The sequence below is a fragment of the Myotis nattereri genome, assembly GCF_964212035.1.
Source record: "Myotis nattereri genome assembly, chromosome: 7".
Classification (NCBI taxonomy): Eukaryota; Metazoa; Chordata; class Mammalia; order Chiroptera; family Vespertilionidae; genus Myotis; species Myotis nattereri.
In genome coordinates this window covers 15,840,798-15,868,792 of record NC_138082.1, presented here as the reverse complement: position 1 = coordinate 15,868,792, position 27,995 = coordinate 15,840,798, and the positions used below count along the sequence as shown (strand labels likewise).

The window sequence follows — 27,995 nt, the reverse complement described above, 5'->3', positions numbered from 1 at the left end:
GGGCCAGGCGAAGGCGCCGCTCCGATTGGCGGCTCCGTTCTGACACGGCCTCTTCCCCTCGGAGTCTTCCGGACTCCGCCGGAAGCAGCGGCCCGGGGAGGAGGAAGTCCCGCCTTCCGGTTGGGGGCGGGGCCTCGCATCAAGGCCCCTGCCTCTGACCTTCGTTTTTAAGACCGTGGCTGTAGTCCTCTGAGAACTCGAGTTTCTTCACCTTTTAACCCGTTACCTTCCTATAGTTTCTTTTCCTCCTCGCTTTACTATCCGTTTCTCCATCATTTGTGTGCCTTTCCTGTCCATCCCCTGTTACCCTTAAAAAACACAAAGCAAAAACCACTTCTTCCTTATTTCTCTCTCCGTGAACTGGTCCTAAAAGCAGAAGGAGTCAGATTTGGGGCGGGATCATAGCTCTATCAGACACTAGCTGGGTGAGGTAACCCAAAATTAATGTTAGACTATAAAAAGGATTAAAAAGCATGGATTTGAGCAAGAGCAGCTGTAGGAGACACGGACCCAGGTAGAAAACCTGAATTGTGCTCCCCTGAGACAAAGGGGAGGCTGCCTTATATAAGTAAAGTCTCTGCCCAAGTTTTCAATTAGGTCCATTTTATGTAAACGAGGTACCCCAAATCCTACACATCTGATTGGTCAGCATCGTGGAGCCCTGATTGGCCAGCATTATGCATCCTGATTGGTCGTTATGGGGCAGTTCTGCTCTGGCTGGGCTGGTCTTAGTCCATTGGTGGGAAAATGAAACCTCTTATGACAGTTGGCTCCCTGGGAGTAAATGAGCAGGAAGCTTAGAATTCCGCTGTGGTTCTTCCTGGTACAGAGTAGATGAGAACCCCTTGTCAGCAAATGGCCACTTGGCTCTTATTATTTGACTGAGTTATTCACTGAGCATAATATCCTCTCTAAGTCCATCCATGGTATTACAAATACCATGTGATCTCACTTTAATGTGGAATCTAAAGAACAAGAGAAATGAACAAACAACATTGAAACAGACTCATAGACACAGAGAGTGGACTGGTGGTTGCCAGAGGGGAAGGGGTTGGGGGACTGGGTGAAGGCATTAGGAAGTACAAATTGGTAGTTGCAAAATGTAAAGTATCGCACAGGAAATAGAGTCAATAATATTGCAATAACTATGTAAGGTGCCAGGTGGGTTCTGTAAATATTGGGGAGAACAGTTTGTACAGTATAGGACTGTCACTATGCTGTTCACCTGAAACCAACACAAAGTAATATTGAAAGTGAACTGTATAACAGGAAAATAAAAATAAAATGCAAAATCTGGGCCCTCAGTTGACCAAGGGGAGTCCATCTCAGCAGATAAATTTCTTCTAGGGGTTCACATCAAATAAATCTTTCTTCTGTGAGTCCACAATGACCTGGAAAGTCACTTCTCCCTGCTTCATTGTTTTCTCATCTGTTAAGACAGTGTCCAGTGTTGTGAGGATTAAATAAGCAAATCCTGGTGATGTGCCCAGCACGTTATGCCTGGTGCCCAGAACAAAATAATGGTGGTTATAAGTTGGTGGTTACAACTCTCCTTCTCTGCTTCTTGTCCTCATTCCTCTTATTGTCTTGGTTTTTCCCTCTCAGGAATGTTCATTGACAGATTATAATCCATTTATTTACTGTTCAGACACAATTGAAGAGGAATAAGAGTGTTTATTCTTCTGCCAAATGTGTCTAGAGTCTTTGGGTCAGGAAAAGACAGGAAATAACCATGTGAGGAAAAAAACGAATTTAGCAAGAACATACCTTGGAGGGTAAGGATAGGGCACTGTGTACTCTGTATAAAAGGCAGACTGGTAATAACTTGAACCCCATGATGGTTCTGGCCACATTCAGAGGACAACCAGGTCCTTAACATTCCTCTGGGAAATCTACCAGTCATTCCAGGTCATTACCTGGGCAAAGAAGTCAAGCTGGGGTATCTGTCTCCCAATATGCCCATTCTGCTTTACTTTTGAAAGTTAGGGTAGAATATATGAGTAGAAGGGAGCACAGTTGGGATTGGGGAGGAATTGGATGTGTCTAATTGAAGGGGGACCTCAGGCCCAGTAGGGGATTGAGGAGAGACATCAAGGCACACCGCAGGGCTCCAAAGGGAATACTTTCCTGAATGAGTTAAACTATTCCCTATGTTAAGAAATGAGAAATGAAACAATCAGTCCTCTTAAGTGTTTTTATAGAGTTATTTTATTATATATGTGCATATTCAAACACAGAAGTCTTAATATCTTTCATAAATATCTTTCATAAACATTTCAGTATTAATTCATAGGCATTTTTCCATGCTCTTTGGTCATCCATTATTTATAACAGACTTCTTAAGTCATCTGAGGGAAGTTGGCTGTGTAATCATTTGTTTTTTACCTACAAAATGGCTAATAAAGGATTTTTATCCTTCAGTCACAGTGACTATTGAAATATATTATGGAGGTACATTGATCTGTAATGCTAAATGATCCTAAAACAATATAAATAAATTTGCCTTAAGCTTTTCCAAATACATTCTACTCTTAACTTGTCTTTATTGTCCTGAGTGTCAAACCAAACTGTTTCTGAATTGCTGCAGGTGAGGTCCACTAAAGTAAATGAGGAAGTGGACTTCCTACTCACTGCCAAGGACAAGCCATGGCATGGGCAGTGTGCAGTCACATGGCAGCAGCATGGCTTGGTGTGACAGCAGCAAATTCCAGACTTGAGGAAGGGTATTTGTGTTTTAGACTATAATTCTATTTCTGACCCTTTCTTTCCTGTAGGTCCCTATATACACCCTATTCTCATCTCAGATCCTGTTGGAGTTGGACAGCTGAGTGGAGAATATTCTTCACTGACTAAAAGGACAGATACTAAAGAAGGGAGCTGTCACACTGCCTTAGGTACTCTTGGAGGCCTGAAATAGCAAACCAGTTACTTTCAGCCTATTCAACAAGCTCTATCCAGATCCCCAAATACCAGAGATTGTTTTCCCAGCACTGCCATGCCCAATTATGCTTTTTGACACTAGTTCCCAGTGCACTGTCCCAATGTACTCAACAATTCAGATTCCTTCTATTGGAAAAAATCAAATAACGCACCTAATAGAATTATAGAAAGCAGCAAATACTGGAAAAATGAGAGTAAAATGTTTTTCTATAGAAAATGCTGTACCCAGGATGGAACTGCTTTAATTGAAATGGAGTACTATAAATCTATACCCACTATTATGGATGATACGTGTTTATTCCAATTTCTCTCAAAAGTTAATTTCTGAAAAAGCAACCTCTCAGTTGAGTCCAATTTTTTACACTTGGGATGTAAGTGCCTGTTTTAACTTTCCTCTGGACAAAATGAATATCATTAAGCCTCATAGCTTAAGAAATGATATAGTATTACCCATACTGTATTTATCATATATAATTATTTTTAGTCATATACTCAATAATTTGAACATTGCAAAAATTTGTTAACTATCTTAAACATTTCTCTAATCTCCCACTACTATTTTTTTTAAATAGCTATTCCTTCAAACTCCAGGTAACAGTATTCCTGAGAATACATCTTGTGACAATCTTATGCACATACATTTAGATACTTTATCAATTGCACATGAACATTCAATAAATTACATTCAACACATTTAAGGGCACCTTAAATGGAACAGATGCATACATACATCTGCAAAATCTCAGTAATCCCAGTATGAAAACATTCCCACCCTCCAAGGCCCTGCTTCTCAGAGTGGTGGCTTTTTTTGCAAGATACAACAATACTTAGCTTATTGGAAAAGTTTCCAACAGCCATCTATAACCCTAGAGTGAAGGAGTCAGGCTAAAAGGCAGACGGGTAAGCATAAATATGTTCAATACTTTTTACATATAAAGGTATTCTTAGCAGATATTTAACCATCTTCTTTGACCCCTTTACTTTTTAAATATGTTATACAATTACACATAGAGAATTTGAATCAAGAATCAAGTAACTGGGACAAAACACAGCCATATATAGAGACTCATATAGCTCAGACACATGTAATTACCAAACATAAGGCCTCTAACACTAATTGAGCAGCATAATTTTTAACAGGCAAAATACATCAGTTTAGAAAGAGTTATAAACCCACTTACATTATATTTCTGCATAATTCAGTGTTAAGTGTCTATATTCTGAAAATATTTTAAAACATAAAAGAAGCCTCTGCTTTCTGAAGCTCTATTTTCTGAAGCTTTAGATTGGAAATTTTTAGTTTTGTCCATTATTGTCTTTAACTCACAGATACCTTTCGTTCTCATAGTAAATTGGACCAAAACCCCAAATTATATTTGGAAGTACAAACCACAGTGTAAACAATGCCTATTTAATAAAGGATTCTAACAGAAAAATAATTTTCCTTTGTGATTTGGGTGGGTTTACTAGGTCTCCTCTATATATACATATACTTTTCATGGTCAACATAGTCAAAGTTTAAGCATATAGAATGTGTTATGAATTCATTGCAATAATAAATATCTGTATTTAACTTCAACTGGAGGGCTAGAAAACACACCCACTCTCACACACACACACACCACCATACCAATTTAGGTAAATATATGCGTTTTTAGATAATTAGTAGTTCTGTAACAGTTTTCTAATGTAAACTGTTACATTTCTGAAATTCAATTTTGAACTGTATTATACCTAGCCCTACTATAGCATCAATAACATACTAGATATGGCCTCACAAGCCTTTTAAGTTTTATACTTTGTTTGAGTAACTGAACTTCAAGTTAAAATAAATTCATAAGCTGACTTTGTCCATGAAGCGATTGCGCAATTTATATTTTTTTCCTCATAAACTCAAATGTCTAAAGGATGATAAGAATATTGTTAACATTGGGAAGCTATTTTAGTGAACCTATTCTAACAATAACTTTAATATCTGAAAATATGTCCCCGAGGGTAGGCACTACTATAAGGAAACGAATCACATTTTGCAGTATATCCTAATATTGGCAAGATGTAGTTAGGGCTAGAAGTAGGAATACCATCTTTTCCTAACTATTATAGTTATATTTCATTTTTATTATAGTATGGGTTGTTTAGGTTCTTCTTAATTCAGAATTACATTTGATAATTTCTAGAGTATTCTCTCTAAAGTGATTGATTATGAATGGAATGACCTTATGGCATTAGTATTCTGATTTACAACATGCAATAAAAATGACGGTTGAAAAGCAAATATTGAAAAGTCCACAGCTCTAAAAATAATGTTTTCCGTCTTCTACATGGCTGCATTGTTGATCAAAACAAAAATGTCTGTGGGCTTATTTATTATTTAGTTTCCCCCAAACTAATATTTTCATTATTTGTTATTTTTATGTAAATTGCTACTTGTACAACCACCTGGTTTAATATTTTTGAAAGTATAAAAATAAACATTTGCATGAGATGTATAATGTGAATAACCTCAAATGCATTCTCTTTTAGAATATATTATTTGTTACTATTTCTAGCTAAGCAGCTCTGTAATAGTATGTTTTTAACTGCTCAAGCCTTCTTGAATCACAAACAATGTGCAAACGGCTCTTTCCCCTTATTACTCCCTGGTCTTTATGGTCTTCATACAATTAACTAATCTTAGCCATTGTTTTTTAAAAGATGTTTATGAAACAATATGTGCACTGGCAGCAAAATCTACTGAGATTTGTGTCCCCTATTGGATACAAAGTGCTGTGTTTTCATCTTTTTTTTTTTCCAAGCAAAAGTATTCAACTTTTAGCTAAGTGATCCCTCCCTCGTCTTGTCTACACCTGCAACTTGGACAAGATACAGAACTAAACATGCGACTCATCCAGGTCTACACCAGCCTCCCCCAGCTCCGCGGGAGTGAAAGTGAACTGGCTGGACAGCAGGGGGTTCTCCATGCCGTTTTCTTCGCTGATGTGAAGGACAGTGTCTCCGTGCTGCAGGAGGATGGACGTCTCAAGGCCTGTGAAGTCATCAGGGTCTGAGATTTGAGTAGAGAGGGGGCTGTGTGCTGCAGCACCTTGTACTTCTGGGTCCTCCTTCTTTTCTCCTTCTTCAGCAGGGAGGGTCTCACTCTATGATCAAACAGACCACAATGTCAGGGGAAAGTAGAGTGGGTGCCAGGGAAGAGTACAAAAAATGTTGTCCAGCTTTAACTGGACAGGCTTGTCAAGGCTAGTCTCATTTCTAGCCTTTGTTAGGTGTGAGCTTTTCTGGAGGCCCTCCAACTTTCTAAGCCTCAGCTTTCTAACCTGTTGCATGAGCATAATTTTTGCTCTGCTAACCTCGTACACTGTGAGGATACATGAGCTCATGCTGTTACAATACTTTGTAACCACTACAGACTACACAAATGTATATAGTAATATTGCCCCTTTGCTGTCTTCAAGTACATGAGGAGGAAGTTGGACCTGTGGGAATTCATTTATAAAAATCAAAAGAAGAAAAAATATCATAACAATGAGGGGAAAGATCAAAACAAGAAGTTCCTCTCATCTTACAGGATGCAGAAGGCTCTCTATTTAAAGGCTGCATCTAAATTGGTAACTTTTTAAAAACGGAACTATCTTTAAACTATGAATCATATATGGGTTTCAATGGATATTTTAACTGTGCAATATTTTCTCTGAGGTTTCTCATAATAAAGAATACCAAGACTTCTCCTATTGCTTCTTAAGTAAATGTATTCCTGGCCATATACTTTATATGGTCTTCTTTTTCATGATGATAGGACCATCATCTGTCTGGCTAACAAAACATTACAGGTCTAGATTTAAATGTTAGGCAATAAGTGTGCATATCCCAGTGGTTCCTAGACATAAGTATGCAGGGAGCAAGCCTTGCCTGTTTCTCTAGGACCCTCACCTGCTTGGGAGACAGTCTATGAAGATCAGCAACAACAATGGCCGGGGAAGATGTGAGGACGGGTTTGTCCATTCCTTCTGGCTTCCCAGATGGGGCTGGGCTGCAGCCTTGTGGCTGGACTGTGGCAGGAAGTGTGTCTGTTGGGGCACCTGCTAGCTCTGTCTGAGCCGGCTGAGCCTCAATGAAGGTCACAGATCGTTTCTGATCCACTGCAAGTGAGAGGTAAAGCAGTAAATAGAGGGGAAATATGTAGTCATTGCTTTATAATTGGTATCTCCTGGCTTTTCTTAATAAAGATGTTGTTAGTTTATTAATAAGTGAAAGCATACTTGACTATTATGTATATATTTTGATTTCATCTTCTTATAAAAAGTAGGATTTGGGTAGAAAAAATCATTTTTACATAAATTGCCCAAGAACAAGATTTGCATAGAGCATTAGGTGAACTTGGTCCTCATAATAACTGCCAACAGGATTTTAAAGTCCCCATTATCTACCATGTCTTTGTCTTCAGTAAGACGTATAACAAACTCAGTCCCTGGCTTGGGTAAAGAAAACACAACCTTCTATAGTTAAATCTAATGGCATTTATAGTTTACCTTGGACTTTGCCATTTCTCTAGATTCTTTTTTTAAAAATATATTTTATTGATTTTTTTACAGAGAGGAAGGGAGAGGGATAGAGTTAGAAACATCGATGAGAGAGAGACATCGATCAGCTGCCTCCTGCACACCCCCTACTGGGGATGTGCCCGCAGCAAAGGTTACATGAGTTTGACTGGAATCAAACCTGGGACCCTTCAGTCCGCAGGCTGACGCTCTAGCCACTGAGCCAAACCGGTTAGGACTGTCTAGATTCTTGAAGGTAAGGATGGGGGTTGGGAAAGGTGAGAAGAAAAAAAGGCACTAAAGTTTTCTGGGAAACTTCTTCCCTGATCCTAGTGTCTTCCCAAAAAGGAGCTTATCTGCATAAGTTTCTGCAGGTCTCCCAGGCTGAGTTGCATGGCATCGTGTCAATGGTATAGTCAGAAGGGACACAGGAACCTCACCAGATGGCTTCGTTTTAGGTTGAATGCTCCTCCGAGTGGTTGACAGCCGAGCTCCATGGCGGTTTCTGGATTCATTCTGAGTCTTCTGACGTGACAGTAGAGGACGTCTTAGCTAAAGAGAATAGGCGGAATGAGGCTGACTGCCCAGGAGAAAACGCTATGCTCTGAGGATTCTATGGTTTACTCCCTACTTTATGGGTTTCTGTGAACTCTTATGATTGCTCTTTTCGTTTGTAGCTGGTAAACTTCTTTCTGCATGTCTGACTACGAGTATTTGATTCTGACATCCCCTTTAACCAATCCTATCTCCTGATTATTACACCTTCACATAGGCTAAGAACATTAACATCATTTAAAGTAGCCAATGTGAGAATTTCAATGAATTTTAGGATACAAAACTAACGATTATTGCTTACAGATCGGCTTTTGTTCACCTAAAAGTTGCAGTTGAACCTATGTGACCTCTCAAGGGAGTTGGGGGGTTGATGAAAAAAACCTCAGATATTGAGAAGTGTCTGGTGTCCAAATCAGTGCTGGGATGCTCCCATCACAATAAGAGAGCAAAGGCTCACTTCAATTTTTACTTAGAGAGTTATATAAAGGAAACCCACCTAAGGAAATTCATAAAGATAATCTTTACTTTGGTTTCAATTTTAACTTGAATCATTAACCTTGAAATGAGGAAGAAAGGACAACTGTGTCTATGCCTTTACACAAACATCAACTTTAAAACAAATCGTCCTGGGTCATGAATTTGGCTGGGGAAGAAAGCTTCTGGAGAGGGAACAGATAGAAGTATAGGCCTACTCACTTCACTAAGTCATCAGCTCCGTTCATATGAGCTAACATAGGAGCTAAAAGCTCTCAGATGGCTCAAGCACTTACCATGTTTTACATGGGCTCTGTACTGCTTGTTTTGGGTAGGAAGTAGGCAAAATATAATCTCAATATATACGAACATTCAAAATTCAATAGGGCTTCAATCTATTTCATGGGGTGACTCTCCTGCCCTTCTCAGGTCTGCTTACCTGCCTCAGGCCCCTCTTCCTCCCCAGCGGCTGCTGAATGAGGAGGTTCTGTTGGCCAGGTTCGCTCTGCACACTTGCCACCCTGCCAAGCACCAACAGTGTTAGTGTGCCTGGAGACAGTACGGAAGATCGTCCTCTGGTGGGTGTTAGCCTAAGTCACTTACACGAAACAGTCACTTCAAAGATACCGTTATCTTTGAAGGAAGGTTGGGAAAGAGCCCCTGAGATGGGAGTTTTCAAAGGTTTGGGAGGAAGGACAAGGCCTTTGTAGCCCCGAGCTGCCAAAATTGAGATTCTGTTTTCAATCACGGTGTCATAGTTATCATTCAGCAAAACATTGGTTTGGAAACCACCAAAAAGTTTGAGATGTCATATTCTAATCTCAATTTTTTTTTCCCAGGGGGAGGGAAAAAGGTAGTGACAAACAAACACAAACAACTCTACCACATGGATGGGAACACCTTTTTGAAGATTTCAATTTAAATGAAAGTAAGATGGACGAATATCAAACACATCAGACACAGAATCCATTTGGGTGAAGGGGCACATTCAGCACATGTTTGCAGCCTGAAGTCTCTGTGACTACTAAGTGAATAGTCACATGGGCAGACAAGTGTTTTGTGGGTTTTTTTTGTTTTGTTTTGTTTTTTTTTTTTAAAAGGATTTAGATTTAAAAGGCTGGCAAAGTAATTAATCTGTCAGTAGAACTCGGAAGAGAATGATCAATATCAAAGAGCTGCACTCAAACATATCATGCAGTTTATAAAAGCAGCAACCTGCTCCCCCCAAATTTGCTGTGTATGTGTGTATTTTATATGCAAGAATGACTACTGGTAGTGGCCACTATTTTAGTGTTGGGTGAAGCTGAAAATTCTGTCATGGGTCCATGATTCTTTATCATTCTGCATGCATGTATAATAGGTGTTCATAATGGCAGTGGGGGTGAAAAAAGAGATGTATTGTGCCCCAGAGAACACTGTAATTCTGTGGTTGATGCCAATGTGATTATTTGGTCTATGGGTAATTCATTTCTGCTTTGCCTTTGCAAAAGGAGAATCATTTACAAATAGTTTTTAGAGTTAAATATGCCACAGGGGAATCCAGAGTCAGCAACTGTCCAGGAAAAAAAGAGAAAGACTATATTCATTCATTTTCATTTTTAAAAAATGAGCTATCTAAATACCTAGTGGCAGTTGTAGGGAGAAGAACTGGTGTCTAGATGGGCAATCAGATGCTTTCCATGTTGTGTTTACAACTGGTTAATCATGATGTGGTCAACACAGGCACATCCGTCAAAATTTAAAAGTCTTACATTTCCACCAAAAGAAAATCAATAATTCCCAAATGGAGTTTTATCAAAGTTCTTATGAAATAAGAATGTAATTATATCATAATTATACCATTTGGGATAGATAATACAGAATTATATAAGGAGTCCCCCGAACATGTTTTTAAAACTTTCTTGTTCTTTTAATATCAGGTTCAAAAGAGCAATGTGCATTATTTTTATACATATATGACCTTGTACCATCTATGACCTTTCTATGAAGACAGAAAATTACCCCAATGGAACAATGCAATAAGTTCTGATAAACAATCCAGACTATGTTGCTGGAATGTTTGAAATGACAACTCCTTATTAAGTGTACATTTTTAACATGTGTCATAAATTGGAAAGAGAATTCAATTACCACATGCACAAAAGTACAAACAAGTTTCTCCCAAATACCAAGCAAAGCTTTCATTGGAATGGGTTCTTCATTGACATCTAAATGTTACCTCAGTTCCCTTAGCCATAAAGGGAGGTTAATACTTACCACCTACCTCCCATTAAGGTAGAGAAAAGAAGTTAGTTGATGTAAGATGGTTTGAACATGAAAAGTAATGTTTATAACATGCTTCCTTGTTTTACATTTGATGTTTGTAATGAGTTTATTGCTTTTAAAACACTAAAAGGGAGTGGATAATAACATGTTTTGCTAATAATTGGGCAGAGAAAATGAAGTCGAGGCGGTCCACTTGTCTCTTTTCATTCAGAGTGTGAGAAAAAATGTCGCAAGAAAAGAAAAAAAATGCACATTACTCAGAGAGTGTTATATGTCAAAACATAATGGTAATTTCATGATGATAATTCCAAGGGAGGATCATAATAAGCACCAAAATTTTCTCTATGGATAGAGATGTTTATTTCTAAGAAATAGGTCAAGTTTATAGCTTTAGTAAGTAGTTGTTCTATGTAAAAGATGTAGCATTTCATCAATGGAATGCACACATCAAAGATGAATTTATAGAACATATCCTTGGAGATATATCCCAGCTAAATTCTCCTTCAAAATGTAATGCTAACATGTTTATATTTGGGGCATCGAAGTCTGGCTGAACTATGTGCAGTTAGGACATATTACTAATAAACAGAGAGGTTCATAATGAACGTTATTTATGCAGAGCCTGTTTCTTTTTCTCAGGTCTTTATCAAATCGGAGTCACATATAAGAAGTAGTTTCAGTTTAGCTTCTCTGCACATCATGTAACATCGCATCTGTAGGGTTTGCAGTGTGTGACCAGAGGTGTCTAATATTAAAACTAACCAGGAAAAGACCAAGGTATTAGCCTTACGCACCTCTCTATAGAAAATTGGCTTCCTGAAATTTTTAATCTTGGGAATGAGAAATGGCTCATTTTTACTCTTTTGCTAAATAAAAGGGCAAAACAATAAGGATAAAAGCAAATAAAACTTTCTAAGTTGAAGCTAAAACCATCGTTTGTATCTTTGAGTCACTGAAAAACATGACAGTGGCAAAACATAGCATGATCTGGGTTTTAGAGAAGCCAGTGCTTGGAGCTTAGCAGAACTGGTGTAACTCAACTGACCACAAAAGACAGACGCCTTACTCAAAATGGAAGGAAGGCATTTGTAAGATAATGAACTTTAGGTAATGTTAGAGGGATGATTTTGGCACAAATTACCTCTTTTCCCTTGTTTCAGTATGATGGCTGGATTGTAGTATATAAATATGTTTGTACTTTCTAATGGGATATACATATACCTAATGGTATTTCTTAAAAGAATAGATAAACAAGGGGCCATTCAGCAATAAATAAAAATTCATATCACTCATTTCGAATGACAAAAAAGTTTATGGATTGAAATATATTTGATAAATAAAAAATTTAAGTAGAAGCTATGGGTGAGGAGACTGGTACACAGAAAATGAAGTGGTATTTTCATTGCATTTTTAGTTTGAATTTGATTAGATAAGTCTAGAGGTGGAACACAAGACACACGGGATAGCCATTTACCCTGAATAATTGCCCTGTGAATGAATAAAACCAGTACCAAAGGAGCCATAAAACGCTTGCAGAGAACAGGGGATTCAAGAGTAGACAAAAGCCCTATTTTTCCCTTTCCCAGTAAAATATTATTGTTTAACATTTACTCAGCTTCCACAACATCCAAGAATGTGTTTTAAATACCACAGAATTTAGAGATTAGAGGCTAGAATCAGATTAAAAAGAGAATAATCTGGATATTAGGGTTCACATAAGAACTGATTTAGTAATGACCAAGTACTTATCTGTGTATCATACACACATTTTCAGCTATATAAAAAGGTTGTTTTAATTTTTTTTTTGTACTTTGAGAGTACTTGCCAAATTTTTATACTTTGAAAATGTGTATGACCATGAGTTTACTAAAAAGGTTATTTTTATTTTCTCTCACCCAAAATATACATCTTGTTGAAACTTGAACCACATTCTTAATTTCCACTGTGATTACAATCATCCTTATGAAATAAAATAGAATTGCAAACTCCTTTTTAAAAAAAATTAGAGTTGATTGTCAATTCCTGCCTTTCAAAATCTTCTAACATGTCCAAACAAAATCTAATTCTCAAGTATAAGCATCCAGGCTTGAGTGCTTGAATAAACTTAGGTATGTCTATATTTTTCTGGAGAAGAACTATGGTCCATGGTGTTTGTATTTGGGTGTGGGCAAAGGGAGGAAACATCTCCAGTGAGTTTCTATACCTTTAAGAGCAACATTCTTAACAGAAGATAATTCTTCCATGGAATATTATTATAAAATATTAATTTATAAAAAAGAATCTTTTCTCCATAGGACAGTGCTTCTAACAGGGTGCTTTTTCTTGTCTTGAATCTTTAAAATAAATTAGTTATGCCCTTTTCGGTATGCTCAATTAGTTGAGCATCATCCCATGCACCCAAAAGTCAATGGTTTGATTCATGCCCGGGTTGCAGGCTTGATCCCCAGTGCAGGAGGCTTGCCGGAGGCAGCCGATAGATGTATCTCTCACAGTGATGATTTGCTTCCTTTCCCTTCCTCTCTCTAAAATAAATAAAAAATATTTTATATAAAATAAATCAGCACAGATTTATAAAAATCTTAGAACTTTTCAAAAGGTCTGCAAAATTGTTATTTTTCCCCATCTATTCATCAGGTTATCTTGGTGTCTTCCTCATATCACATTGCCCACTTTGCCTAATTAAACAAGTGTTTTTTCAAAAGCAAATTCCCAGAAAATTAACCAAAATATGGGGGCTAGAAGAAGGACCTGGGTTTATTACTCTTGCGCAGGCATGCTTCCTGATATTCTTTAAGCTTTGGTGCCAGATTTTCCTTAGAACTACTTTGGATGCATGTTCGATCCTAAGTGCTCAGGTATGTGCTGAACGTGATTTACATTGTTCAGGCTGTACTGCTTCTTTAGGACTTTAAGAGTCTGTAGCATAAAGAAGTTTCATGCCCCAAATAAGAAAGCCTGCAAACCAATTATAACAAGTATTTATCCTGTTTTATAAACCCACTTCCTAGTAAATGCCAAAAGTCGCTCTCCTCCAAAGAGAACTTGGTGACGTGATGAAGTTCAAGAGATACGACTTGCAGTGTATGGCAAAGGTGGAAGTGCTACTGGCTGGTGGAAGGCCCCTGCTTTAATATAATTAGTTAGAACCCAAAGGGAATACTTCATCTTCCAGTTTCTTAAGGACCACAACTGAATCGAGGTGACTAGGCTGTACTCAGAACTAAGACACAACAGTTACAGGAACAACAGGTCAACAACAGTTCACCTAAAACAATCATCAAAGCCCCGACATGACTAATTCAGCTGTAGATAACGTCTACAGCTTTGGCTCTGAACCAGTCTCACGTAGCAAGAACTTGGGCTTATTCCCATTGACACTGGACCCAGGGCAGATTGGATTGAGTTAGAGAACTCCAAATTAGTCATTTGAACCGTTAGCCTGCCAGAGAGGGCCAAATCTGTCGAAGAGTTTCTAACAATCCATTCAAACTCCTGCCTTCTCTCACCAACCCTGGACTAGTATTTTACTCAACGAGAGTAGAATTTGTCCTAATTTAGAAAAGCCCTCAAAGTTGGCCAAGTGGAAGGCTAATTTAACACGGTCTCCTCTCAGGAGGCCACTGAAATGACATTCTATTCAAGGTTCTCCAGTCTGATGTGCAATACTAAGCATTTAACAAATGCATTCTTTGGAAGCTGTGGTCCCGGTGCTAGACTTGGTTCTGATCTCTTCAAACGCTGTGAACAATGAAGGGAAACAGCCTTGAGGACAGTTTTGTTCTTCCTCGTCCCCAACGCTCTTGATAGTGGAATAAAGTCTGGTCTCTATGGCATGTCCATGTTCACCACCAATAAGAGACTGATCTGTCCATGCAAGGGCTCGCAAACACAAATGAATGTCATGAATTATGGGTCCAGAAAAAAAAAAAAGATACACCTGATGATGGATAAAATTTCTCATTTTCAATTGAAGAAAATGTGAAACTGAACAAGATGCAAAGAAAACGAAGGGCAACCTGTCACAGGAACGGCCTCTCAACATTTCCTCATCTTTGTGATAAAGCAATAAACGCGGTAGGTTGTACTCACTCCCTAATGCAAACCTGAAAGGGGATGTTTTCTCTGGAGATGGCACTCGTAGAATGAACAAGAAGCATTTCCCTTGATGAGGATCAGTTGAGAGGTGTGAATCAGCAGCACAAGATTAGGAATGTTTGACGGGGTATATCTGAGTGTTAAAGGTGCAGTCCCCCTTTCTGAAGCTTTCAACCAATCGCCAAGACTTTATATTGTTTGCATCATAAGGCTTCTTTTCCTGACCAAGATATGTTTGTGTCTGCCATTTCATGGCAAGTTCCGGAGTCATCTTTATATTGGGACAGACATTCTTTACATGAGTGTTATTGGAACAAGCTGTTATAATAACCTGCCACATAGCACGCATCCAAGAGAGGGGATTACATAAGCTGTATTTACATTGCTACTCTTAAATAACATCATTATTTGCTTACCATCCATGGTATCAGTTAAAAGATCTGTCTTGATTTAATAAGGGGGTTCCTGACGATGGGGAGTTAATTAGCTTCCAAACAACATTTCTTAAGGAAATATCAGTGTGGGAGGGAATGATTAAATGGGATAAATTTAGCATTTGGCATATCAAACATTTTAGATGTCCATGGGACTAGCCCCTAAAAGAACTCCTCAGATCTTTCTTTTTCAGTAAGCTTTTTCGGCCATTTGTGACTGAGCTCTGAAGCTGAGAATGAAGGAGGCTACACCTTTGACTTCCAGGCTTGTGTGTTCATGAGCAACAAAGGGCAAGAAATGGAAAGAGGTGTCAGGACGGGCGAGAGGAGACAGAGACAGAGGAGACGGGGAACAGCTAGTTTCCCAGCACAGACACCAATAGACAGGTAGCATTGATTGACACTGTACCTAGAGAGGCTGCCCTCGGCGGCCAGGCCCTGGGAGTCGTCGAGGACATTAGGTTCACTGCAGGAGGGGTAGGGAGATGAAGCATTTAGGGAAAGAAAATGCAAACAAATGAAAGAAAAAGGGAAAAAAAGGCATGCGATTTTCTGCTTCCCAGAACCAAAAGTAAATAAATAAATTTAACAGAACAAGGAAGGAAAAGGAGACGGTCAACCATTTCACCTTGTGCTGGGTTTGTCAAGACGTAGGACTCAAGGCAATGGGGATAGGAGGGACTTGGGATGAACACAACTCTCGGAGGAGTGATCTGCTTATTAGGCAAGAGTTGGGACTTAAAATGAGCTCCAAATAAAAACATGGGCTCGGAAACACATTGCAGAGTGAGTCTGTACAAGATGAAACTAGCATTCCTTCGGTAACCATTTGGCTGGGTGGTTACTGTTTTTAACCTGTCTTATGTACGTGAAGTTTCATTGAGCAGACCGCTGCTTCTTTCTTGTGCGTGGTGATATCATCACACAGAAACCACTTACCATAAACTGCCACAACCAAACTCTTGGAACTGACGCCACAAAGAAAAGTAAAGAAAGAACCCAACGTCCACTGCTAATTTTGCAATGAAAAGGCGAGTAAACAAATGGAAGAAAGGTAACCCTGGAAAATCCACATGGAACTCCATTTACCTCCTTACTCCATCCTCTAGTGACTGAATGGTAAATGGCAAGAGAAGAAACCTGTCAGGTTGGTGAAAGAATAAGTTAATCGTTTATTGATTTATTTGGATGCAGTTGATTTGGGGATTTGTGAACAGAAATTGTGTCATACTTTGCCTTTCTTTCCTTCACTGCCTAGTACTGAGCTTATAAGCACCTATGAGGTACTCAATAAATACTTGTTAAACCATTTAGAAAACCGGAAAACTGGAGTGCCTGCCTCCAAAGGATCATTTAACTAATCGAGTACACTGTAAAAATAGCCTCTGTGTCCAAAAACAGGGCCCTGTCTCCCTACTGCACGTAGACATTATTACTTTCACTAGCCTTCCAAAACATGACTCAAGCTCAAAGGGTGTAACTAGATTATCTTTCTGGATTGCTAGTATGTCTCTAATAAAACAAATTTTGTCCCTGGAAATGAGTTAACCCCTTAACAGATATGTCCAAGGGGAATTTATGGCCTGGTTATTTTAGGTAAATAACAATAACAACAACAGCTCTATTTTAAATTCCTATAATTCCCTAATTTAAATAAAACTTTAAATAAATTGATAGTTTTATTTTATTCCTGAGGGAACCTTGCACATTGCTAACCATTAAAAATATTGACAGTTACCAATAACTGCTCATATGACTTTATATTTTTAGGACATTTTATAGTATATTCTTAGGAAGCAAAGAACACCAAACAAAATGTTTTAAAGGGTTTAATCATGGAATCATGGAACTATAGATAGAGAAGTTACTTAACATTTGCTTTAGCCAACCTCCTCATTTTGCAGAGGAGAAAAGTGTGGACTCTTGTTGAATGACCTGCCCAAGGTCACACATAGCAGCATAAGTCCTTTTCTGCTTGGTTAAGCATCACTAACTCCAAGTAAATACTGATGGCATACCAGAAGTCTAAACTTTACCACATATATCAAGCTAGTCCTATATACTTGCCAGGTACTCATTATTAGCTTAGCTAATTATATATCAGAAATATGAGAATGTCATTTGAAAGAAGACCATGTGTCTATTTATGGAGCATTTTAAAGGAGAAACGATGCTTGGATCAGAAATTGAAATCCCTTCTACAGCCCTGGCTTAGAAAACTCGCTGCTAATTGTTGCCTGTACAACCCTAGCTGAATGGCCTTCTTAAAAACATCGATTGTTTGCTTCCCTTTCAGCCTTTTCAGAATAACAGGAGTGAATTTTCAGAATTTCTACCTTTCCCCCAAATGCAGAGTATAAAATATCCATGGCTCTTTACCTTTGGCTAGGTAACATGCCCACCTCAGCCTGAGGTGCGGACATGCTAGAGACGTGGCTGGAGAACCTCCTCCTTCCAATGGCACTCAGGAGGTAAGCTTCTTGTTCACTTACCACACTGGGCATGCTCACAGAGTCATCTGCGAGGGGCAAAGAATGGGGTGTTATAAAACTATGACATCGATCAGAAAACCCAATCCAAATTTGCATGTGGGTCCCATCCTTGGCTTGCATATAACCTTACGACAGTCTCTAAAGCGAAATGATCATTTTGTACCTTTGTACAGATTAAAAACCAAGACATTGGGGTCTTAAACACCTTTCCTATTTGTATAAAGCTTAGCCTCTAGTTACTGAACATTGTCACCTTGAGGATGGAAATAGAACTGCAAGTTAAAGTGATGCTTCTTTCATTTGGGTGAGGAAAACTTAGCTGAAATAAAGCTACGTGAAAGTATGTACATCCGGGGGGAAAAATCACAAAAGACCATTAGGTTCTTTAGTTTTTAATCTGCACAAAGGGATGAATAACAATTCTTCAGATCCACACATCTCCAATTCTTGAACAGCTTTCATGAAATAAATATAAACTTCCTGTCCATTTTTAGAAGTAGATTATTTGTGAAAATCAAGGGGATCTGTGAATTCACAAAAGCTGGACTATAATTTTTTAAACATTGCAGGAGTAGTTAAATGAGAAACTTTGTTACTGAAAGAATCAAGTACATTTCTTTGATATTCAAATGCTACATTCAGTACATTTAATGATTTTTAGACTGCTGAGAGAAAGACTATTTCAGATATATTTTTGAAAACTATTTTTGAGAAACTAAAAGTTCATAAATAATATTAACCTAAATTTTAAGTTTTAAGCACATAGTCTTGTTTTCTCCATAAAAGCAGAAATCAATGTATTCAAATCCCTGTGAAGGTTAACTTAGCACAGAATTTATGACAAAGTTACTTCATTCTAAGTGAGCTAACATTGTTTATCACTGGACAGTAAACATATTTTGTTTAACATAGAGTTTTGGTGAACTTTTGTTACCATCTAAGGTCATCTGATATCATTTATTTAAAATATTCCAAGTGGTCATATTTCTAATGAAAGTTATTTCAAGCCAAGACAGTGAATATAAAAAGTGCTAGAAATTGTAATTTGCTATATAATGATGGGTTGAAGTTGATTCTTATTATAGAACAGTATTTACTTTTTAGGTGCATGTACAGAGAAGCAAACCAGCAAATGGGCCTTAAAGATCATGAAAAAGCAGTAGGATAGAATTGTGATTCAAAGGCCTTTCAGCTCCTATTGATCCCCCCCTTATTCAAACTAATATATCACTTAACACTTACACCCTCAATATTTGTCTCAATATTTGTTTGGTGATTAATCATGTGCTACCTTCCATTCTTCCATTAGAGAAAATGTTATCTCCTCTACAAGACCTCTAAGATTTTAGAGGGCAGAGAACATATCTTTCTCATACTTCCCTGTTCCTGCTGGATCTTAAAACAGGTTTGATGATTAAATGAAAAAACAGTTTAATTCAAAGCAGTCAACCCTCTAGCTTTCATAGCCCAGTTCATATAAATCAATACACACTCACATCACAACCACACTACAACATTTGTTAGCAACCCTGCTTTCATTGGGATGATTGTGATGTCTGAGAGCAGAATATTAGCAAAAAATTTCACACTTGTCACTGTGTGAGCGCTGGCATTTGGTCAATGACATCTCTGTTTATGTCTTCTCTACTCTTACGCCCCTAGCTCCTTCCTATTGCTCAGGTTATCTACTGATTCATAAGGGGACCTGTAAAATACCTTTAGCTCTTCTAAAGACAGGTTGTATCATTTCCCATCATTAAAAAACAAACTGCTGAGAGACTACCTCAAACATTAAAGAAAAATAGATATTACTTTAAGTTCTGAACTATTCCTAGGACTTAACAAATATTCAAATTGCTGATCCTTATCTCTCTCATTTCATTTTCTTGTTTTTTGTTTACCCCTTCAACATTTCCCTAATTACAGTTTTAGGAGTATTTCCACGAGCAGTGACCAGGGTGCATTAGAAACAAGTATGTCCATAGGTTGGGTGCAGGACAATATAATTATCACTTTGTTATCTGATTAACTCTGAAACTAAATCTGATAACATTATTCATAGGTGTTTTGACACAGCATTTATTTCTTCTCCTCTCTCACCCATTCCAACTCTAGTAGGCTGTTAGAACACATTCATTCTTCTTAATTAATTAAAATTCTGTCGTCAGCTCCCATTCCCTCTATTTCATTTAGTTCAGGGCTTTTTGTTTTTGTTTGCTCTGAAGGGGCTCTGATCAAAGATTTAGATTTTGTTTTCATTCTTAAGGCATCCATTGACAGCACACTTCACTATAAATGTTACATCAGAGTGTGTTTAAAACACACTTGGAAAATAATCAATGCAATTTTAAAAAGCATTAAATAATAGTAGTATTTAATGGAACCTTTCACCTCTTATTTTTAAAACCTGCTCCTACTCACTTTGCTGTACACATCTGAACCTAATGCAGAATAATCATGAATGTGAAACAAATAAAAAACAAAAATCAAAAAAAAGCACCCTACTCCTCATTTCACAACACCAAATCTTAAGCATATGCCTTAGAACAGTGGTTCTCAACCTTCTGGCCCTTTAAATACAGTTCCTCATGTTGTGACCCAACCATAAGATTATTTTCGTTGCTACTTCATAACTGTAATGTCGCTACTGTTATGAATCGTAATGTAAATATCTGATATGCAGGATGGTCTTAGGCGACCCCTGTGAAAGGGACGTTCAACCGCCAAAGGGGTCGCGACCCACAGGTTGAGAACCGCTGCCTTAGAAGCTCATGGGCTCTTTCAGTCACGGGTATTCCTTCCGAACAGCATGCTGGTTCACGTTCTAGATAGGATAGCCTGGTGGTCGGCAAACTCATTAGTCAACAGAGCCAAATATCAACAGTACAACTATTGAAATTTCTTTTGAGAGCCAAATTTTTTAAACCTAAACTATATAGGTAGGTACATTGTTATTAACTTAATTAGGGTACTCCTAAGGCTTAGGAAGAGCCACACTCAAGGGGCCAAAGAGCCGCAGTTTGCTGACCATGGGGATAGCCGACTGATCCCTTCTGAGTCCTGAACATATCCACTGCTCACTTTTCCTTGCCCAATGGAATCATCTAAGGCAGTGGTTCTCAACCTTCCTAATGCCGCGACCCTTTAATACAGTTCCTCATGTTGTGGTGACCCCCAATTTCATTGTTACAAATTGAACATAATTAAAGCATCGTGATTAATCACAAAAACAATATGCAATTATATATGTTTTCCGATGGTCTTAGGCGATCCCTGTGAAAGGGGCGTTCGACCCCCAAAGGGGTCGCGACCCACAGGTTGAGAACCGCTGATCTAAGGGGATCAACCCTCTAAGCAAGATGGCCAGGAGAAAGGAGCATAAACGCTTCCCTTAGTTACGTAAGCACAACTTAAATGAGAGCTAATGAAAAAAAGCTGAATATATAAGCTCAAAGCAAAGATTTACTTTTTGCCAGAATTCCTCCCAGATGATCAAGTACATCAAGAAATTTGTAAGAAGAGCAGGCTGTAGGAATCATGGAATCAGCTACAGTTCCATTTTGAAACCTTGTTGTGAAAATGACCAGGGGGTCAGAACTGACAAGGGTTGAAAAGGCAGAAATCCTTCTCAAGCCCACACTGGCATGGCCAAGCGGTGTCACCTCCTGCCCCTGCCTTCTCCCCCCACCCCCGTCCCCCCACCTGCCGGCTTCTGTGGGGCGACCTACTTTCCTCATCCTCCTCATCGGTCCGGCTCAGGGTGTCCTGCGAGGCCTGCTGGGATGGCTCGCTGTCCTGCTCCCAGACGGTGCCGGTGCCTGTGTTGGAGCGGGACATGGTGGCCAGGCTCAGGCGGTAGGCAGAGGTGGAGGTGCCCACGGTGCTGATGGACGTCTTGCCCTGGTAGGCTAGCGGGCGGGGAGACCAAAGGAAATCCCTGGTGAGGATCTTGAAAACAAGTGTTTGCTTCACACTCCTCCCTGAGCACTTGTATTTTTTAAGAAAAGTCAGTTAAATGGTGTGTCCCAGATGAATGACCTTTAAGACAAAGTAGCAAATGGGAAGTGAGAACATTTATTTTTTAAAGTGAAAAGTTAGAATTGGCCACTGTTATAAACTGAATAGTTTCCTGGTGGGAGCATGAAATTACCAACAATGTGAAATGCTTTGACATTGCTTCCTCTCTTACTGTTTTTCAATTTCATTTTCCAAGGCTGGTAGAATGCAAATTAATTTGGACACGGATTGTAGCTTCCAACCTGGCAGATTTTACTGAGAAACATACCTCACCTGACACAAGCATCTGAAAGTAATAAATGTGTTGTCTGATGGAAACCTTATCAAAAAAAAAAATCAGAATATATAATCAAACCGTTCTCTTATTCTCCTTTTCTGGAAATTACAATTTATAAAATACCCCCCAAGGTTCTATGTCAGATTCTTTTATTATAAAGCAGAATATTTGAATGGCCCTGTGGAAATTTCTCCAAGATTGTACTTGTCAAAATTTTTGTCTTTAACACTTTGCAAGCAACAATAAAAAAGCCACACATGGAATATTCCACTTATGGGTGTGGACTGCCCTCTAATGGCAGATGATTTATTTTTCTTCCTCTGTAATCTGTTGTTCATCGTTGTTATAAAAAGCAAGCAATGTATTCCCAAAGAAAATGCCTTGAAAAATATAAAGGAAGTATCTCCTCGTCTGCCAGCTCTGATTCAACCCTCTCTCCCTCCAGTTGGTGAAGGGTTCGAGGCTTTCTAAGCAATCCTGCAGACCTGGCTTTAAGTCCCCTCCCTGTTGTCACTGGCATGTAAGTTACTGATCCTTTATCAGTGTGCTTCCTCATGCTATAAGTGGACTCTCAGTTAGACATCTTGTAGGTATTTGTGTGGATTAAATGAAATAACACCTATGAAATAATCTACCATAGAATAGATGCTCAATGCATGCGAGTCCCCCTTCTCCTTTCCAAAAAAGAAATGAAGGCACACACTTAAAACATATTTTCCCCAGTTAAACTTAAAAAAAAGAAAAAAAAAGAAGCTTACCTACTGAAATAAATATCGCAAACAATGTTTAGAAAAGGAGCACAATAAAACCGATCATGTCCCCTTGATTGGGTTTGTTGTTGCCAATGATCGCATAGGCAAATCTGTCAGTGTTCCGAAATGGCTAACCCAAATGGTTCCGAAGAGAGCAGCGACCCGAAGAGTGGCATCTTTATTGGCCAAGCCCATGCACACGCACCTGACCCACTGTGAACTGCCTCCTTCAGAATTTTCAGCTCATTGTTGAACTCGGCGATGAGGGAGCTCTTGCACAGCGGGCGGGGGATGAAGCGCCGCTCCAGCTGGTCAGCAATGTGCTGCCGGGCAGAAAGCTCGTCGTGATTCTCCGCTGGTTGGGCCAGAAGCTGGAAGGAAGGCGGAGATGCTCAGGGCCTCCATTTCCCCATCTGTTAGATGGGCTAATCATTGCACTTATTTCATAGTTGGTCGTGAGGGTTAACTAAGGTTATCCATATGAAGTTTATAGGACAGTGTTGACGTGCTTAATCAATACATTGCTTTGAATCACTGCCCCAGGAAATCGGGGCATGAGAAGAATAAAAGGTTAAAAAAAAAAAAAGAAAGGAATAAAATGGAATAGAATAGTGAGGGTCTCAGAGGACAAACATGCTTTAACTATCACATCTTTCTCTGTTTATTTAAAATCAGACCTCAGTCCTGCCACTAAAGAAAGAACATTTTCTAGATCACTCCTCAGGGTCAATTTTTATTTTTTGGGGGGGCAGGCAAGGAGGAGAGGAGGAAGTGAGTGGGGAGGATGCAAAGTTCTATAGGCTGTGAAGGTTCTTCTAACATGAAATCTGATCCCCTGGGCTACACTTTTGAGCCGTTTCCTCACCCAGCGTGATCTTAACAGGTCCTGCTAACTAGCTATGGTTCCTCCATGAACATCGCTGCTGTGGCCCTGAGTCGGGAGAGCAGCTCACTCCTGGGGCTGCCACTCCTGGAAGGAGATGCACGCAGCGCACCTTGCACTGGATGAACGGGCGCAGGAGCACGAAGATGGGTATTCGGGTCCGCACGATGAAGTCCAGGAAGTCCCACAGGGCCAGGCCTCCCACCTTCCGCAGGGCCATCTCCTTCACCTGGAGGCTCAGCCAGTACCACTGGCTCCCGAGCTGCCTCTCGAAGCAGACGAGAATCACCTTGAGAGCTTCACAGCAGGGAGAGAGAAGACGGAGCCTTGGTCTGGAGCTTCGGAGGAGCCCTGCCCGCCCCCAGCTGCCCAGCACACCGCCCGCTATGCATCAGGATGTTTCTAAATTTCCAAACTCTCTCCATGATTCCCAAAACCTATACATACCCCTGAGCGAGCGAGAGTGTTCTGACACGAAGACAAACATTTGTGTGGTAGACATGTTTTCATTCTCAATCGGAGAGCACAGATATCTTTCTTAGGGGCATTTAAGTACTATTTTTGAAAAAGACATTGCAAAGCAGTTTGTAGAATTGAAAGGGAAATGTGTTCTACACATGATGTGTGGACACTATTTTGCTTTCCAAACATTTGGTCACGGTGGCGGCTTTCTGGTAATACCAGCACATCACCCACATCCTAAACTAAAACATAAGTGTTCTAAAGTATTTTCCTTTTAAGCATAGAAATAATATATGCTTGTTATTAAAAGTAACATCAAACCATGCAGAAATGCACAAAGTCAAAAACAAAAAAGTCCTTCCCCTCAGCTCTCTTTTGGACCCCACCCTGAACTGCTCCCTAGGGGGTAACCAGTAGGTGTGTTGGAATATATCCTTCCAGATTGAAAAACAACAACAAAAACTACTCCTCCCTCCTCCCTGTCTGCCCCCCCCCCCCCCGGCCGCCCCACCTCCATATTGTGCATCAGGACTATTACTAAGCTCTGTTGGGTTTCTTTCACAATATCTCTTCTTTTTCAGATTCTGGCAGCCATGTCATAATCTACTCCCCACTCCATCCCCGCCCCCCGCCCCCCGCCCCCTCCCCCTCCACACACACACAGAAAGGGGAATTCCCAGTGTGTCAGGACCAACCAGGATGCTATAAAGACATCAAAGATTGGTGGGAGCTTGGTTGGCCACAGCCCTCCCCCCTGAGTCTGCCACGGGGCCGTCAAGGGGCCCTGGGCCTTCTTGATCATGACTGAAAGCCCATCTCAGCAACTAAAAGACACATAGATATTAACTCCCTAAAGTCCTCAAGAGTCACACACACCTTTCCCATCTATTTAGGGCATTTCCAGGAGAAAACCATGCTATGTAACAGAGTGAGATATTGCAAGATTCTTCTTTACCCACCACCCTCTTCAAAATCTCACTTTTCACAGCAACCACTCATCTCAATTCCTCTCCTCCCGCAACTAAACAAACAAATGATCAAAAAGCAACCCTGCTCTTCCCCTATCCTGACCCTGGTGACATTTCTACTGCTGTGTTCTTGCTGGCCTTTTCTGGGCTTCTGCCATTCCACTTCCATCTTCTCCTCCATCAGCTCAACACGCAAACAGAATAGCAAAGGGCTCAGGAGCAGGAACTCTGCTGCCAGATGGCCTGGACTTGCAATTTGGACCTGCCACTTCTTAACTGTGAGGCTTTAGGTAAGTTACTCAATCTTTCTGGGCCTTTAGCCCCTTTATTCCTAAAATGACACATTGGCTTCTTAGAGTTGTTATGAGGGTGCAATGTGATGATAATGTGAAGAATAGAAAACACCTCTGAGTGCACAGTAATGCTCAAATAAATGTAAAAATGAATTTAAAATATAGCTCCAGTAGCTTGGCAGGGTGACCGCAGGAGCGGCCTTCATTAAAAAGGTAGAAAGTGGAGAGAACTAAGAAGAGTCACTTAAGTGTTTTCTCCTATCCTCATCTTAGACGTGAAGCCCTCTTTCTCCACATCCTCTCTATAATCCCAGACCTCACACAGGGCTTTGTCCCAGAGTCCGGAGTTTACCCGAACCCTGTATTCTCATGCCTCTGGCAGCCAAGCCCCACGTGGGTAGGGCTTATGCACATGCATCTTCCGTTTTTACCCCTTTCTTCATTCTCATTGTCAATCACATCATTTTCAAATACACCCCTTCATAATGCAGTCCATACACCGCACACATTCCCAACAGCAAGCATCTGGTTTTACAGGTGTATGTGTCCATCTTATTCTCCTCACCAAGACCTGCTTTGATGAATTGAAAATGTCAGACAAGATTTACTCAACTTCCTCCTTTTGCGATTTTCTGCTGGCATGCTCCTGATTCTCAGTGCTGTGGCAAGAGTGGTCTTTCCCCCCTGGCTTAGGTTATTCAGGGCCAGAGAGTGGCTTTCCAGTAATGCATGGGTCAGGACCAAGTGAAAGGCAGGGGCAGGGTGATGGGAAAGCAGGAGTGGAGGGGAAGGGAATTAGCAAGCTTACGAGAGAGCAAGATCACTGGCGTGAAGATCAAGATAGAGATTTAAGATCATATTGTAAGGGAAGAGAAACAGCTAGTAGGAGGCACAATATACGGCAAGGCCATATGTCTTGCTGTGCAGGATGTCGGCTGCCCAACTCTAGGGGCTCCATTCACACAGCTGACAGACCAATACATCCCACGAGCTGTGCAATGCAGTGTCCTCCCACACGAGGCTGAGCCGCGATCTGATAACAGTTAGGGATGATAGCCTCATTAGCGATCTCACGCTTAGTCAACACGGAGGAATTCTCACTGCAGAAGCCTTCCGTACAGGCCCAGACGCCCTTACAGAAATGACCAAGCGAGTTAGGCCTCACAGATATGAACAGACTGTTTTTGGACATGTGTTTATTGACAGAAACCAGGCTCTTTTGCAAGGGTGGTGCTCCTTGCTTGCTCAAGTGGAGTCTTCCAGTACTTTCCTGATGGAGGCCTTTAAAAATATATATTTTTTGAGTCAAAGTGGATGGTAGCTAAGTAGGTATGTATATTCATATACATACACCTGCATACATACCTCTACATACACCTGTGTATCTACAGAGAGAGAAAGGAGGGGAGACGGAGAAAGAACCCACCTAGGTACGCAGCTTGGCTGGTGGACTCTGCCAGCCCTTCCCTGCGCAGGTCTTTCCCGACGTCCCCCGGGGTGGAGCAGTGAGCGGGGGAGCTCTCCAACATGAAGTTCTTGCTCCTGGACGTGCTGATGATCCGCGGAGGCAGGAGCACGTTGATGACCGTCTGCAGCAGCAGCTGCACCTCGGGCTGCTCCAGCCACGGGCTGTCTGAGGGGCAGAGTTCGGGAAAGGGAAGTGGAAAGACAAGCAAGTCACGAGGTAGACCTCCCACGTCAGACACAGAACAACTCAGCTCTCTGTCCAATTCCAAACTAGAAATGCGGGTCTTTCCCCACAAAGTACAGCTTCCCCTATGGACAAGTGTTCCTGGCACTGTTTGCTCCATGGTCAGCGCCCAAGGGCTTGGGCTCTTAGCCAAATCTCCTGCTTACCATTCCAATCGCCTTTCCTTTTTCTGCTCAAATACTCATAATGTACAGTCTTTACATTTAATATAAACTTTCCTAAAAGAAAAATCCTCCCAAGAAGGATGAGTGATGAAACTATATTGGAATTTAATGGCAGTGGCAGGATTACACTAACCCCAGTGGCTGTAGGTTACATGGCCCGTTCATCTGTCAATTCATATAATACTGTACTTTAATTAATACCATTTTCTTAATTGAAACAACGGTCTCCTGATTTTTGCTGTACTGAAATGATTTTGAATACAACTGATCTTCTAAGAAATGGAGCAGAGAAAGTCTTGACCCAGGGTAGCTAAATTGAAAATGAAGGAAAATCTGTTTCCTAAGGTAACCCTGTTTAAATCATTCAGATCGACTTCAGTGATGGCCTTTTTGGGAAAAAGAAAGAGAAATAAAACCTGACATTTAAGACAACGAAACAATGATAAATTTCCTTTAGTGAAATTAATCAGACCTTTGCTTCCAGATCCTACTGTGAGCACAAATGGGATGAGTAGGTTTAAAAGCATCCCTTCCCTTCGCTCTTGATTGGTGAATGGGGAGATCACATGGCTTAAAGGGAAATCTTCTTTTAAAGCCTGTGCAGCAATAATAGAAAAAGAGATTAATTGACCCCCATACTCATGTTTGTTTTAATACAGCATGACCGAGATGGTGACT

General features: G+C 40.1%; 1 protein-coding gene across 5 annotated transcripts in view; it reads right to left on the bottom strand.

Annotated features, from left to right (window-relative positions):
* Positions 1–4,660: 4,660 nt before the first annotated feature.
* Positions 4,661–27,995, bottom strand: part of UNC80 (unc-80 homolog, NALCN channel complex subunit) — a 175,753-nt gene continuing 152,418 nt past the window's right edge. For all 5 annotated transcript variants that reach the window (XM_081095147.1, XM_081095145.1, XM_081095146.1 and 2 more), the window contains 11 exons: positions 27,790–27,913; positions 26,869–27,075; positions 23,832–24,016; positions 23,042–23,207; positions 21,519–21,698; positions 17,678–17,816; positions 15,708–15,764; positions 8,944–9,025; positions 7,916–8,027; positions 6,868–7,076; positions 4,661–6,077 (listed from right to left, as the gene is read on the bottom strand). In XM_081095147.1, coding sequence (XP_080951273.1) covers positions 5,811–6,077; positions 6,868–7,076; positions 7,916–8,027; positions 8,944–9,025; positions 15,708–15,764; positions 17,678–17,816; positions 21,519–21,698; positions 23,042–23,207; positions 23,832–24,016; positions 26,869–27,075; positions 27,790–27,913 — 1,728 coding nt within the window. In that variant the 3' untranslated portion in view covers positions 4,661–5,810. The remainder of the gene's footprint in view (positions 6,078–6,867; positions 7,077–7,915; positions 8,028–8,943; positions 9,026–15,707; positions 15,765–17,677; positions 17,817–21,518; positions 21,699–23,041; positions 23,208–23,831; positions 24,017–26,868; positions 27,076–27,789; positions 27,914–27,995) is intronic.